General features: G+C 41.6%; 1 protein-coding gene across 1 annotated transcript in view; it reads right to left on the bottom strand.

The window, feature by feature from the left end:
* Positions 1–13,503, bottom strand: part of EXOC6B (exocyst complex component 6B) — a 436,833-nt gene that overhangs the window by 146,786 nt on the left and 276,544 nt on the right. The window contains exon 18 of the mRNA XM_065404703.1: positions 11,804–11,983. Within this exon, the coding sequence (XP_065260775.1) occupies positions 11,804–11,983 (180 nt within the window). The remainder of the gene's footprint in view (positions 1–11,803; positions 11,984–13,503) is intronic.

Genomic DNA, 13,503 nt, shown 5'->3' with positions numbered 1-13,503 from the left:
GCCCCTGAGTCCAATGGACAAATCTGAGCTGTGTTTGGTATTTGCAGGAAGAGAGGTGCAGCCCAAAAGGCTCAGATTAGGGGAACAGGTTGGGACCAAGAAAAGCGGTTACAATCTTCACGTTAGTCTTCTCTGAACAAGGGCTTCCTGTCCCTCTTTGCTCCATCCCAATACTCCTCTACATTTCCGATAGCAGCTTGACATTTTTTTTTTTTAAATCACTCAATTATTCTTGAATCACTGAAGATCAAGATGCCTCCTTCAAGTCGCTTCTGCCTCCAATACCCAGGGTTAGGCTCCAAGAACCCACCTCTCACGGTCTGGAAGATAGGTCTGTGACCGTGAGTTTACTCATCTCGGTGCTGAATGAACTGGTCAGACCATGGCACAGCCGAGTGATGCACCGATTAGGGAGCTTAGCAGTAGACAACTATTAAAACTAAACATATCTAAACCTGCAGGACCAGATGACTTGCACCCAAGAATATTAAGAGAATTGGCTAAGGACCTTCCTGAACCATTAATGAGAATTTTAAACAAATCTTGGAACACAAGGGAAGTTTCAGAGGAAAGGCAAAAAGCTAACGTTGTGCCAATATTTAAAAAGGCTAAAAGGGATGACCTGGACAGGGAGCCTGATGCTGACCCGAGGCAAAATCATGGAAAGGTCAATATGGGAAGCGAGCAGCAAAGAATTAATTAGCATAATTAATGCAAATCAATGTGGTTTTGCGAAGAAGAGTTCATGAACCTGATATTTTTAGTGAGATTATAAATTTTGTTGCTAAAAGGTAACTGTGTGCTATATCATCTTTTGACTTCTATAAAGCATATGCCTTAATCCTGCAGGATATTCTGATAAAAAAATTAGCACTACATAAAATCAATGCAGACTAGATTACATATATTTAAAACTGGCTAATCATTAGATCTTAATAAGTAATTGTAAATATGGCATCATTAGCCAGTGAGGATGTTTCCAGAGAAATGTTAGAGTGATCAGTTCTTTGCCCAATGCTATTCAATATCTTTATCAATGATTTGGAAGAAAAACTGAAATCATTACTAGTAAAATTTGCACATGACCCAAAGATTAGTGGAGTCGGTTGTACAGGCTGATCTGGATCACTTGGTAAAATGGGCTCATGTGAACCACGTGTGTTAATACAGTCAAATGCATGATCATACATCTAGGAACAGAAAACACAGATCACATTTGCAAGATGGGAGACATGGAAAGGACTTCGTTGACAAATTGGAAATGGTAGAGAAAAGAGCTACAAGAATGATATGAGGACTGGAAAACATGCCCTATAGTGCATTTTTTCTCTTAGCAAATACTGATTTCCTCACCCCCTCTATGCACTCCCTCCCCCGGTGCTTTTGTCTACTACTGTATATAGATTCATAGATGCTAAGGTCAGAAGGGACCATTCTAAGGATGAAGCAATGACTAAGGGTTAGAGCACAAGGCTTGGAGCTCTTGGTTCTATTCTAGGTTTTGCTACACATAACAGGCAAGCTCCTTAATCTGTTTGCTTCACTTTTGCCATCTGTGTATTGAAAAGTATCACAGATATTAAGATCCTAATGTATCAAAACTTAGGGCTTATTCTTTGAAATGCATTTTTTCTTCACAGACTGTCCCAAACAGAGAAAAGTGGAGAATTAAGTTTTCTATTTATCTATCAATCAATTCCAGTGTAAGCTTCCTCCCACTAACCTAGCAATAAATCTCAGATGTAATCTCAGATCTGAAAAGATACCTCCAAACATATGCAATTCCTCCCCACCCCCATTAGAAGTGGGGGCAACCTATCTGGAGACCTACCCAGTATGACGTGGGTTTAAACTAAAAAATTTCTTTAGCAGAAATAACTTTCAGTCATCATCAACGTAAATCATTATCAACAGGCTCAGTAAAAACCAGTGACCTACAGGCAAACAAACACCTATAAAAGTAAACTACTTGACTATGGTCTCTTTAATTCCATCTCAAAAACATTAGAGGGATGATTTTTTAAAACAAACATCAGGCATGTAAATTGTGCAGAGAGAGAGAGAGAGAGAGAGAGAGAGAGAGAGAGAGAGTGTGTGTGTGTGTGTGTGTGCTGTATTTTCCACTGCATGAAAGTGGGTTTTAGCCCACGAAAGCTTATGCTCAAATAAATTTGTTGGTCTCTAAGGTGCCACAAGTAATCCTGTTCTTTTGACTATATCTTGGGAGTTCTAAAACTAGGGACTTTAGTTTAATTGTTTCAGCAGATGAGGATGGATTTAAAATTTAAGAGATGGAGCCCATTTTCTCAGGTAAGTGGTGTTCTCCTGACTATAAGACATGGGACCTGGAAGCGTTCACATCCCAACTGGCACTGACTGACACGCTCGATGCAAGTCTCAGCAGAGAAGCGAAGGCCTCAGCGAGCCATGGCAACGAAACTCCCTTCTCAAGTGGTGCCTCCAGAACAGGGTTGACACACGCTGCCATGGCAGCATGAAGGAAACTCGCATGGCCTATTCTCCATGCTGTCAACTGGACTGTGGAGAAATAAGGGATTTCCATCTCATGAGCTGTCAATAACACTTTTCCACAGCACTAAATTCTTACACAAACAAAACTTAAGGAAGGAAGGTATTGTGGATAAGGCTCCTGTCTCAGACTCAGGAGACTGGAATTCTATTCCTGGCTCCACCACAGACTCACTATATAGCCCCTATGTGCATCATCTTGCTCACTCACATTACAGAGGGGACACTTACCCTGCTCCACTAAGGAGCTCAGAAACTAAATTCATTCATGTCTGTCAAGTGCTTTGAGATTTTTGGATGAAGGTGCCAGGGAATTATTGGAGAAACACGAAGGTCCCACTGTTGGGGTCTCCAGTCACCTATGACTGAAAAGCATTTCAAATAAAAAAAAACTGCATTTAATGAGTCTGTTTACATACGGAAAGTCTGAGGCCATCTACAAATCTTCTCAATCCCGTTTACACTATGGAAAATATTTAGGAGAGTGAAATCTTCCACTGTTCAACTAGACTTCCCCTTGTTCTCTAACTGGGTGAGCCTTTCCAAATGGTTTGAAACAAATCAAACCCATTCATACATTCCAAGGCCAGAAGGGACGATTGTGATCTAGTCCGACTCCTGTATCACACAGGCCAGAGAACTTACGCAAATTAATTCCTAGAGCAGATCTTTCAGAAAAACATCCAATTTTGATTTAAACATTGTCAGCGATGGAGAATCTACCACGACCCATGGTAAATTGTTCCAATGGTTAATTACTCTCACTGTGAAAAATTTACACCTTCTTTCCAGACTGAATTTGTATTGCTTTATCATCCAATCATTGGATCATGTTATACCTTTTTCAACTAGATTGAAGAGTCCTCTATTATCAATTTTTTGTTCCCCATGTAGGTACTTATGAACCCTAATCAAATCTTCCCTTAACCGTCTCTTTGTTAAGCTAAATAGATTGAGCTCCTGAGTTTACCACTATCAGGAAAGTTTTCTAATCCTTTAATCATTCTCGTGGTTCTTCTCTGAACCCTCTCCAATTTATCCACATCCTTCTTGAATTGTGGAAACCAGAACTGGACACAGGATTCCAGCAGTGGTCACACCAATGCCGAATACAGAGGTAAAATAATCTCTCTACTCCTACTTGGGATTCCCGTTTATGCATTCAAGGACTGCATTTGCCCTTCTGGCCACAGCGTTGCACTGGGAGCGCTTGTTCAGCTGATTATCCAGCACGGCCCCCAAATCTTTTTCCGAGTCACTGCTTTACAGGATTACAGGAAAAAAAAAATCTGTGGCAGTTAAAAACAAATCAACTCAAAACAGTTTAGTAAAGCCCCACCGTATGAAGGCACTCCTTCACTCCTCACGCATTGCAGGGGACTTACAAAGATTATTTTTCACCGATTTAGCTTAATGACACTAATGCACCCCCTCCACAGGAAGCTGACTCCATAGCGGTCTAAGCACTGGATTACATTTAAAGAAAAAAATACGTCTGGCTTCTGAATAGTGGAAGTCCTGAAAAGCCAGAAGCTGGACTTCTTGTCCCTTAAAGCGCACTGAGGATAACCCCAGGGCTGGATCAAAACCAAGACAATAACCAGCACTGCTTCATTAAATCTCATAGGAGGGGAGAGAGTGCTGTCATCACAGAGGCACCTCTCTCCTGCAGAGGCAGAGTATGCAGTGGCCATAGCACTCAGAGTCCCTGCTGATGCAAAGGATGAGGGACTGGGATCAGGAATTGAGCCATCGCTTTGATGGACTCTAGTCTCAAACTGCTTTAACAAACCACTTTCTTTTCAGAAGTTGGCCTTGATTTGAAAGCTACATGCTGACTTAGGAACCCCTAGGTGTCTGAAGGCTGAAAGCACTCGAGACATAGCTATGCTCAGTTTCCAGGAAAGGGGGTATGTGCACCCAACTGCATCATGAAATGTCAATACTACTATCACAGCCAACAGGCAGCTTTAATAAAGAGCATGGGTTAAATGCAGAAGCTTACAGTTGGGGTAAATACTACAGCGTAATGTGTACTATCTTACACCAGAGAACCCAAGTAGAGCAGAATTGTGTCTACAGTAATGAGGTGCACTTGTTAACACGTGCCTTGGCTTGCAAAAGTTGGAACAGAAAAAAACAAGGTAGCTAGGATGTATTTTGTTTGTGATCTATCCATGAAAATGTCTTAGTTTTTCTACTGAACATGTAAACAAGCATAAATGACAACAATTAGAGGCATCCATTGAACCAGAATGCAGGTCCTGGAGATTTGCTTTGCTTTCTTTGTGCTAACTGCCCTAATCCAAATAAGCATGATCATAACATCAAGAGCCTGCACTACTCACTTAGAAAATATTCCAGAATTATAAGCAGAGGGGAAGGCTTAATAGTCTAAAGCATCAGGTTGGGAATATCTAGACTCTGTGGAACCATAAATTCAAAACCCAGCAGGGTCAACTCCGCCGGTCAGCTATGTGAGGTAGACACATACTGAGAAACATGCAGATTACAGCGTATGGGGGAGAGGGTTTTTCAAATAAGATATTAAAAACAAAGGCCAAGTCTGCTAAGTGGAGATTAAAGACCCCATGGTACTTTTCGTCATAGGAATTTGCCCCAGTTTCTTTGGCTAAATGACCCCTCTCCCATTATCGAGAAGGGGGTAGCAGGCAATAAGTGTACCCCAGGGGTGACTGCATTTCAATAGCACTATGTATATATATTGATAAGTTTATGGAGGGGATGGTATGATGGGATAGCCTAATTTTGGCAATTAATTGATCTTTGACTATTAGCGGTAAATATGCCCAATGGCCTGTGATGGGATGTTAGATGGGTGGGATCTGAGTTACTACAAAGAATTCTTTCCTGGGTGTCTGGCTGGTGAGTCTTGCCCACATGCTCAGGGTTTAGCTGATCGCCATATTTGGGGTCGGGAAGGAATTTTCCTCCAGGGCAGATTGGCAGAGGCCCTGGGGGTTTTTCACCTTCCTCTGCAGTGTGGGGCACAGGTCACTTGCTGGAGGATTCTCTGCACCTTGAAGTCTTTAAACCACGATTTGAGGACTTCGATAGCTCAGACATAGGTCAGGGGGTTGATACAGGAGTGGGTGGGTGAGATTCTGTGGCCTGCGTCGTGCAGGAGGTCAGACTAGATGATCATAATGGTCCCTTCTGACCTTAAAGTCTATGAGTCTATGATATTATTTATGATGTACTGGAATAAAAGGCAGCATTTAAATGTAGATCTTCTTCGTTAGTTCAACAATTTGGGACGGGTTCATCTTTCGTAAGGTTGCTGCAACCCTGCCACGTGGTGCCAGTATACTGCACTGCCTCAGCCTGTCATACTGGGGATATCAGCCCAGGACAAAGTTTGGTCCTTGCTCTCTGAGCAGTGCTAGTGGGCTTTGGAGGAAGTCCTAGGCAGTACTCCATGGCTAAAAGGGCTGCTGCGGCCTTTGAAGCAGGTAAGGGATCCTGGCAGACTGGGTTTATGTGAGAACTCGCACTAGAGTATTCTTTCTAAAAAGATGCTCTGTCAATGCTACACTTATTGAACCGAGAGCACCTTGTATGTCAGGAAACCTGTTTCTTCACTGTGCTCCTACACGCTCTATTTATTCACTTTCTATTGATAAATGGAGGAAAATGCGTACATTCTGGTAGCAGTGAAAGGGTTAAACTTTTACTCTGAAACACTAAGATTTAGGTTGCTTTTCTTCATCCCTCCCAGAATACAGACCTTTTCTGGTTCAAATAACCCTCTAATATTTGAACTGCGAGCAGAACATACTGAATGCAAACAACACACAGTCATACTCACCGACATTGTAGAATGGACATCTACATCCCCCTACAGAGGACAACACAGGGAATTTAAATCAAATGCATAAGAGAGCAAAGTAACAGTGTGAATGGTAGTCAGGTGGAAGCAGTTCAGGAGTACCGTGATCATCTCCTACAACAAAGCTTACTCTTTAAACAAGACTCTCACTAAAACTGTCACTTCAAGAACTTGACAGCATATTAAAGAACTGCACGCACATTTAAATTGACACCCTTATCTCAGTATCTCACTGTGATCTCAGTATTAAGCTACAATATAATGAAGTTTTTAGTGCTCATATTCTGTTTTCATGCCAGATATTTTCCACCAGGACAACATAAGATGAGCATCTTCCTTGACCAAAGCAGTCAAGGCTATGCTTACAATAAAACTCAGATTTGTCCTGTATTTACTTCCATGCACTGTTTTCCTTCTTTCAATATGTGATGGAGGAAATGTTTCATCTACTAAAGCAACATAGGAAACCATTTTCTTTACAAGAAAAATCTACCTCTCTTTTAAAGTACTCTCTACAAAACATGTGAACTGCCAGGATGACTGCGTTTATTTGCAACTGCAAAGAGATGTCGATACAGCTAATGGGGCACTGGACAAAGCATCCCATGCAAAGAATCCATAGAGTTTACACAGTTACAGCTGAAATCTGTGTTCACCATCTGGCAAAAATAAACGCACAGGAAAAGACTCCCTCTGCAAAGAGTTCATGCTGAATTGCTTGAGACTGGAGAGGTTACAGTTGTAGGATTGCTGAAAGATTACTTCCCTTTCCCAGGTCACTGTCACCTCTTGGCCTCAGCCGATTACCTTCCAAAGGAGGTTATCAAGATACAAGACTAACAGAGGATTAAAGGAAATTTAAAATAAAAACAAAACACACCCCTTTCCCCAACTCCCCTCCCCACCCCCTAGCAAAAAAACATCCTTGCTTTGTTAACCTGACAGCTCATTGTAGGTGTTGACACAACCCTCCATCTTTGAAAGGCTTAAAGTCAACAAATCAGTGTGTTTGGAGTAGCCTTGTCAATGCGATTTACATTAGCTTGTCTAACAAGAAATAAAAACAACCATCAGCCATCTTGGACAAAAGGCTTTTTCAGTCATTCTCTTTAAAGCGTTTTGCACAAAATATGAATCTATTTAAACTGTGGCCCTGTGCTCTCTAAAGAGCAGGGAAGCCACCTTTTTCTTTTAGCAAAGCATTTTATTTAAACTTTTACAGAAGGCGAGTACACTACCTTACCAACAGTGAGGCAGGCAGCATATGGTAAGTTACTTGCACTTGGTAATTCAGAAAGGAAAGGGCCTCAGGGCCAAATGTTCGCTGTGCTTTTATTTCCAATAACGTATTATTTGTTTTGAGCTGTTTAGTGCACTTAGCAGACCATTTTTAAATTGTGGCTCTAAACCACCATGAAAGTTCTGTGCTGTGGTGTTATGTGCCAGAGTCTCGATGGCTTAACCATGAACTCTTCACCCTGCAACATGTGCTAGAGACATGCTGGTGGGTCCTGGCTCCAATTTGCAGCCCTGCATTTGCCATCTTCCCAAACTAGCAGAAAGTTAGGAAGAAATGCAAATATGTCCTTCCCTACGCAGCCCTGTCCGTCCTAGCCATCAATACACTAATCAATGCTATAAAAATCCATATCTAAAGCCAAAATGCTGTCAAAGAATGAGAGCAAAAAACCTAACAGAATCCAGGGAATTCAGAATTTAAGGAAATTGCCATTTTCCTTAGAAATACCTGCTGCTCTCACCCAATCATGAGAGATGATGACTCAGTAGAAACTACAATAGACACTTCCTTCCCATCATCCCCTATGAAGTCCAAGCTGACACTGAGAGTTGAAACTGGAAAATACAACTCCCATTTGATTGTATGAGAACAAAGGAGACTTTCAACGTTCTTTTTAAATTCTACTAACTTGTAATACCTTGGGTCAATATTAAAATTTTACCTTACAACTATCGTGAAAGTTTAGGGTCTCTTGTGGATTCAAATCAGAATTGCATGACCAAAGCCCAGCTCTCAGACCAAAATTTACCCTGCGTACTGTTCAGAGTTACCACTTTAATTTTTTCAGCAAACTTGGGGCACCCAGGTTCTGCAAGTAAATCTGATCTGCTGGATGCTTAGAGCCCTGACTCTGCAGGGACTTCTATACACAGGAACAGTCCTATTTAAGACAACGGAACTACTCACATGCATGAAGTTAAGTAAATAGGTCTTTGCAGGACCAGGGCTTTGTCTCAAGGTTATACTTCAGGTCTGGTCCTTTTTGTGTAGCCTTGGCAAAATTCTGCATGCCCAGGGTGAGTTTCTTTGATCAGCAAGCAAAACATTACAAACTTTTATTTAGAATCATCATGATGAAAGGCAGGCAAGTTGCTTTTGAGTGTGGGCTGGTAAATTTTCATGACAATTTTCAAGGCTACTTTAATGCTTACCATTTAACCTGTCTCTTGCTATTAGTCATTTCCAGAGACTGATGTTGATTTTTCTTCTAGTGAATTTGAAAAGTTAAAAAAATTGGTGGAGAATATTGGTGATATTTTTAATTGTGTGAATTCAATAACTGTGAAAGGTGCCTGATCAACAACTCTGGGAAACAAAGTAACCACAGAACAGGAGCAAGATGGCCAGGGAAAGGGGGCTCTTCCCTCAACATGTCTCAACCCTGTTTTGCAGGGCCATTTCTAGCAGTAAGAGGATAGTTCACTCTCCATGGACCACTCAATCTTTTACCTCTTATTAAACAGCTAAAAGTGTGCAGTCATGGTGGTAATTTGGGGGGAAGGAGGGAAAATCGAGACTGCAAACTCTCTTCACACAATGCACCAACACTCATCCCATGTAGGGCCGGCTCCAGGCACCAGCACAGTAAGCAGGTGCTTCGGGCGGCCAATGAAAAGGGGCGGCACGTCCGGCTCTTCGGCGGTGGGTCCCTCAGAGGGAAGGACCTACCGCCGAATTGCCACCGAAGAATGAAGCGGCGGCGGTAGAGCTGCCACCGAAGCGCTGCCGATCGCGGCTTTTTTGTTTGTTTTTTTACGCCGCTTGGGGCAGCAAAAACGCTGGAGCCAGCCCTGATCCCATGGTAGTAATACTCGGTCATTAATGACTTGGGCTGGATTCAAACCAACAAGCTAGAGGTGAAAGGCTCTATTATTCCTTTAGCAATACTCTCATATATACCTATAATTCATCTTTTTTATTTAGTTGTTTTCTCTTTCATCCATATTCTTCTACAAAGTACATACTGCTTTTGTATTGCTTCTACGTACTGCTTTTATATTGTTAGACTTGGGATTTCTTTCGTGCATAAGGGTTGACGTTTTATTTGAAAACAATAAAAAATACACTTAGAAACAAAGCAAAATTATGGGATCAACCAGGAAAACCCAACAAGAATGGGAGAGAAAAGAGACCTAAGTGTATTTAAGGATTTTTAAAAAAAACAAACCAGGATGTATACAATGTCACAATTCTCCCTGACTTTAACATAGGCTACAAGTCACAGAGGAACCCTCGAACAACTTAGAATGAGGGCACATTCACACTGTTCTTGTAAAGAACATAGCTTTGAAATATTAAAAATTCCACATCCACCTCCCCCTACAAACTATTTAAGCTAGATCTGCAGCATTACAAATCACACTTTTAGATCTGATTAACTATCTCCCATACTTCCATAGGGCGGTTGTGAGGATTCGTTTTTGTATGATGCTTTGAGGATAAGGTGCTACATATGTGCTGGCTCAATGTTGTTAACTTGTTACCTGGCATCCTTACTATTAGGAAAGGCAGAGTGACTTTTTAAGCAGTTGGGTAGTTTTACATATCTTAGCTTGATAGAGAGGTTGCTTCTACCCTCCTCAATCTTTTTTTGGAGTAAGCAGATGCCCTCCCTATTCCCAAAACAATTTTGATTAATTTGAAAAGGAAACAATGTTTTAAGGAAGATAAATCACTCCAGGTCCATCTCATAAATCACTGTGGGCATGTCTTTCCTTCTTCACAGCCCCACGTTAGCCATGCTTAATGCTTCGGTGAAAAGATACCCTGTCAATCAGGTCTACAGCAAGACAACACAGAAGCTGAGGATGAACAAAGAGGGAGTTTCTCTCCTTACTGGAGGAGGCGTGTGAGAAAGGATTGAAGGGGAAGGGGTATGTTGCAATGATTTTGTGGGCACTTAAGTATTTAATTTCCCAAATAAATATTCATTTGGATTCCTACAAAAACATGCCTCTTCTTTCATCCCAGGTGCTCATGCATTAAAAACACCAATAAAGCATCCAGAATAAACTGAGAAAGTATGAATTCTTCTTACTTTTTACTGTACCATCTCTACCTAGCAAAAACTTACTACTAAATTACTCCGCAAGTTCAAGCAGTAGAGGTGTGTGCTATGGGGCTGAAGGTCCAGATTCAAAACCTGATGACAACCCATGGTAGAGGTCACTGTAGTTATATCCAGATCCCTAGTAAGAAGACATCTAGTAGTTAAAGAAACCAAATGGGAGCCAGCAATCCCCAAATTCTAAGCCTGGTTCTGACACAAGTCCCTGTCTGGCCACTGACATGTCACTTCCCTATCTGCGTTGCAATATGGGATGGAGTCATTTTGAAAACATAGGTGACCCAAAAGGAAGAGATGGGTGAAAACGCTCCAATCTCTCTCCACCATAGCCCAATCTCTCCCCCAAAAGTTAGTTGCGATGCTTAACATTCCCCCTTCTCACCTCATTCACAGTGGTGTCTTCAAATCTGATTAACTGGAACAAATCCTTCTCACCATGCCTCTGGCTGTTTCTCCATCCCTAGGAATCAGAACTAATTCCTTTCCAGCTGTCAAATCTTCTAGACACCACAACAAGGACCCTTATGGGATCCAAGATGCCGTAGGCGGAGGATTTCAAAAAGGTACCACTAAGGCTTTGGCTTTAATATTGGCTAAATGACACTGACGAGTGGTCTAAAACCTTTATAGTAGATCAGTCAGAGAGATGAACAAGCAGGATGAAGCTAAGACAGAGAGAACTACAAATGCTTAAGAGTCGGCCTTTTTAGTCTATATCACAGCTGATGAAATTTAACAAACTATGCGCCCAAATATCAGGGGGGAGCCGTGTTAGTCTGTATCTACAAAAACAACAAGGAGTCTGGTGGCACTTTACCGTATTTTTTAAATCAACAGCTCTGTATGTTTCTCTCAGGCTTTAAGGAGCGGTTTTGGGAGCTCCCTGAGGGAGCCTGACTTCTGATAACACTTGAAATGCCTTATTTGAAAAATCAGTTCTGTTCATGACAACAGCACAATGCATCATTTCCACTACACTTCAGAGGTAAAGTTCTACAGTGGCATCAGAACCCCCAGGCACTCCCAGTTATCAAAGAAAGAGACCACTGTCACTTACAGGTAGGTGTGTGAACACAGCAAAGGTGCTGCGCAGGAAAGCAATGAGATCTACCAGGTAATCGCTGGCTTTGCTGCCCGGTTCAGCGGCCATCCAGTCATAATCTGCCAGCTGCAAAAACTGGTCTATCTTCTGGTTCAGATTAGTGTAAATCTCTTCCTCTGCAGCATGGCGGGCATCCTGGGAAACAAGAGAAGACTCCTTAAAATGGGATGGGAATGAAATTGGCCCACTTAGTGTACAGAGCATGCAGTACTGTGCACCGGTTCAACTCACTCTACATTAGTAAGGTAACAAGATGTGGTGTCACATTCATGGTTTGTTCTTCATTGGCTTCCCTTTTTTGTCCTACATGCTGTGTAGATCTTCCTTTTTTCTACCAGTCTAGCTGATAATGTTTTTGCATTCTCCCATTAGTGGCTCTGTTCCCTTTTCTAACTGGGTAACAATGCTATTTACTTGCAAGTCAAAGCAGGAATGTGGGCTTGATTTCAGCCTCTTAAGTGCACAGAAAAATAGTAATTTCTGAATACACCACATAGTCCTTCCAGTTATTACCTGCATCTAGCAAGAGGTTTCTATCCACAAGGAAATATTATTCTGGGACAGCCATGTAGAGAAATGCATTAGCAGAACCTATGCTCAGTAGTTATACCTAGGTTATTTATATTGAATGTTGGTCTGGATGAGAACTGGTTAAAAGTTCAGCTCTGGAACAGGCTTCCAAGGGAGGTTATGGAATCCCCATCATTGGAGGTTTTTAAGAACAGGTTGGACAAACACCTGTCAGGGACGGTTGAAGTTTATTTGGTCCTGCCTCAGCGGAGGGGGCTGGACTCAATGACTTCCCAGGGTCCCTTTCAGCCTGACATTTCTATGATTTCTATTATGGTTACAGTCTTCTTATAGCCTAAAAATTACAATTGTGTAAACTTATGGCCAAGAGAGCTGTCAAGCAAACAACTGCTCTCAAGAATAAATGCAGAAAGCTGAGATCTAAGAGAATGTTGGCTTGAAATTCGGTGGACATGGTCAAATTAGCTCAGCTGCGTCCATGGCTGACATACTGTAGGAAAGCCAAACCCAGCAGTGTCCTCCAGACTGCTGCTGCTTTCCAGTATGAATGAAAAAACGGCAATGATGTTTTTCCAGCATCCTGCATGTTGTCTTCCCTGTACTACTACCCTATTGATATTAGTTCAACATTTCACAGAGAAAGCCCAGGCCTGGGTAGCTTTGCTCTTTGGGAAAAAGTCACTTATCTGTAATTTGTGTTCTCAAAAGTTAACCCATCCATGTATTTTTGGTGAGGTAGTATACTTCCTACCATTTGCTTGTATGAGGGACTGTTCACTAGGGGCTGAGAAAATGCCTTAATAGTGGCAAACACTTGTTGATGATTTAGTTTGGCAGCTTTAGAATGCTACGGCAAAAAGGAATTTGTGTAGGTCACATGCACTGGGTGCACAAAGTGAGGAAAAACTCCAGCCTACCTTTTGGAACGTTATATAGGTGACTAATCTGGAAGTGACTCATTTGTTATTGTTTTCCTTGCTGCTTTGTTACTGTAGGGTTGATGATAAATTCTAAATTGCTGACGACGGGCTTTTTTGTTTTTAAAGAAAGCAGTATTCAAATAATTTGAAAACCAACACATATTGAAAGGATTGCACAGATTTTATAAAATGATTAAAAAGATT

This window comes from Emys orbicularis, chromosome 5 (assembly GCF_028017835.1).
Source record: "Emys orbicularis isolate rEmyOrb1 chromosome 5, rEmyOrb1.hap1, whole genome shotgun sequence".
NCBI lineage: Eukaryota > Metazoa > Chordata > Testudines > Emydidae > Emys > Emys orbicularis.
Note: the sequence above shows the minus strand (reverse complement) of the source record. Positions and strands in the feature narration are given on the sequence as shown.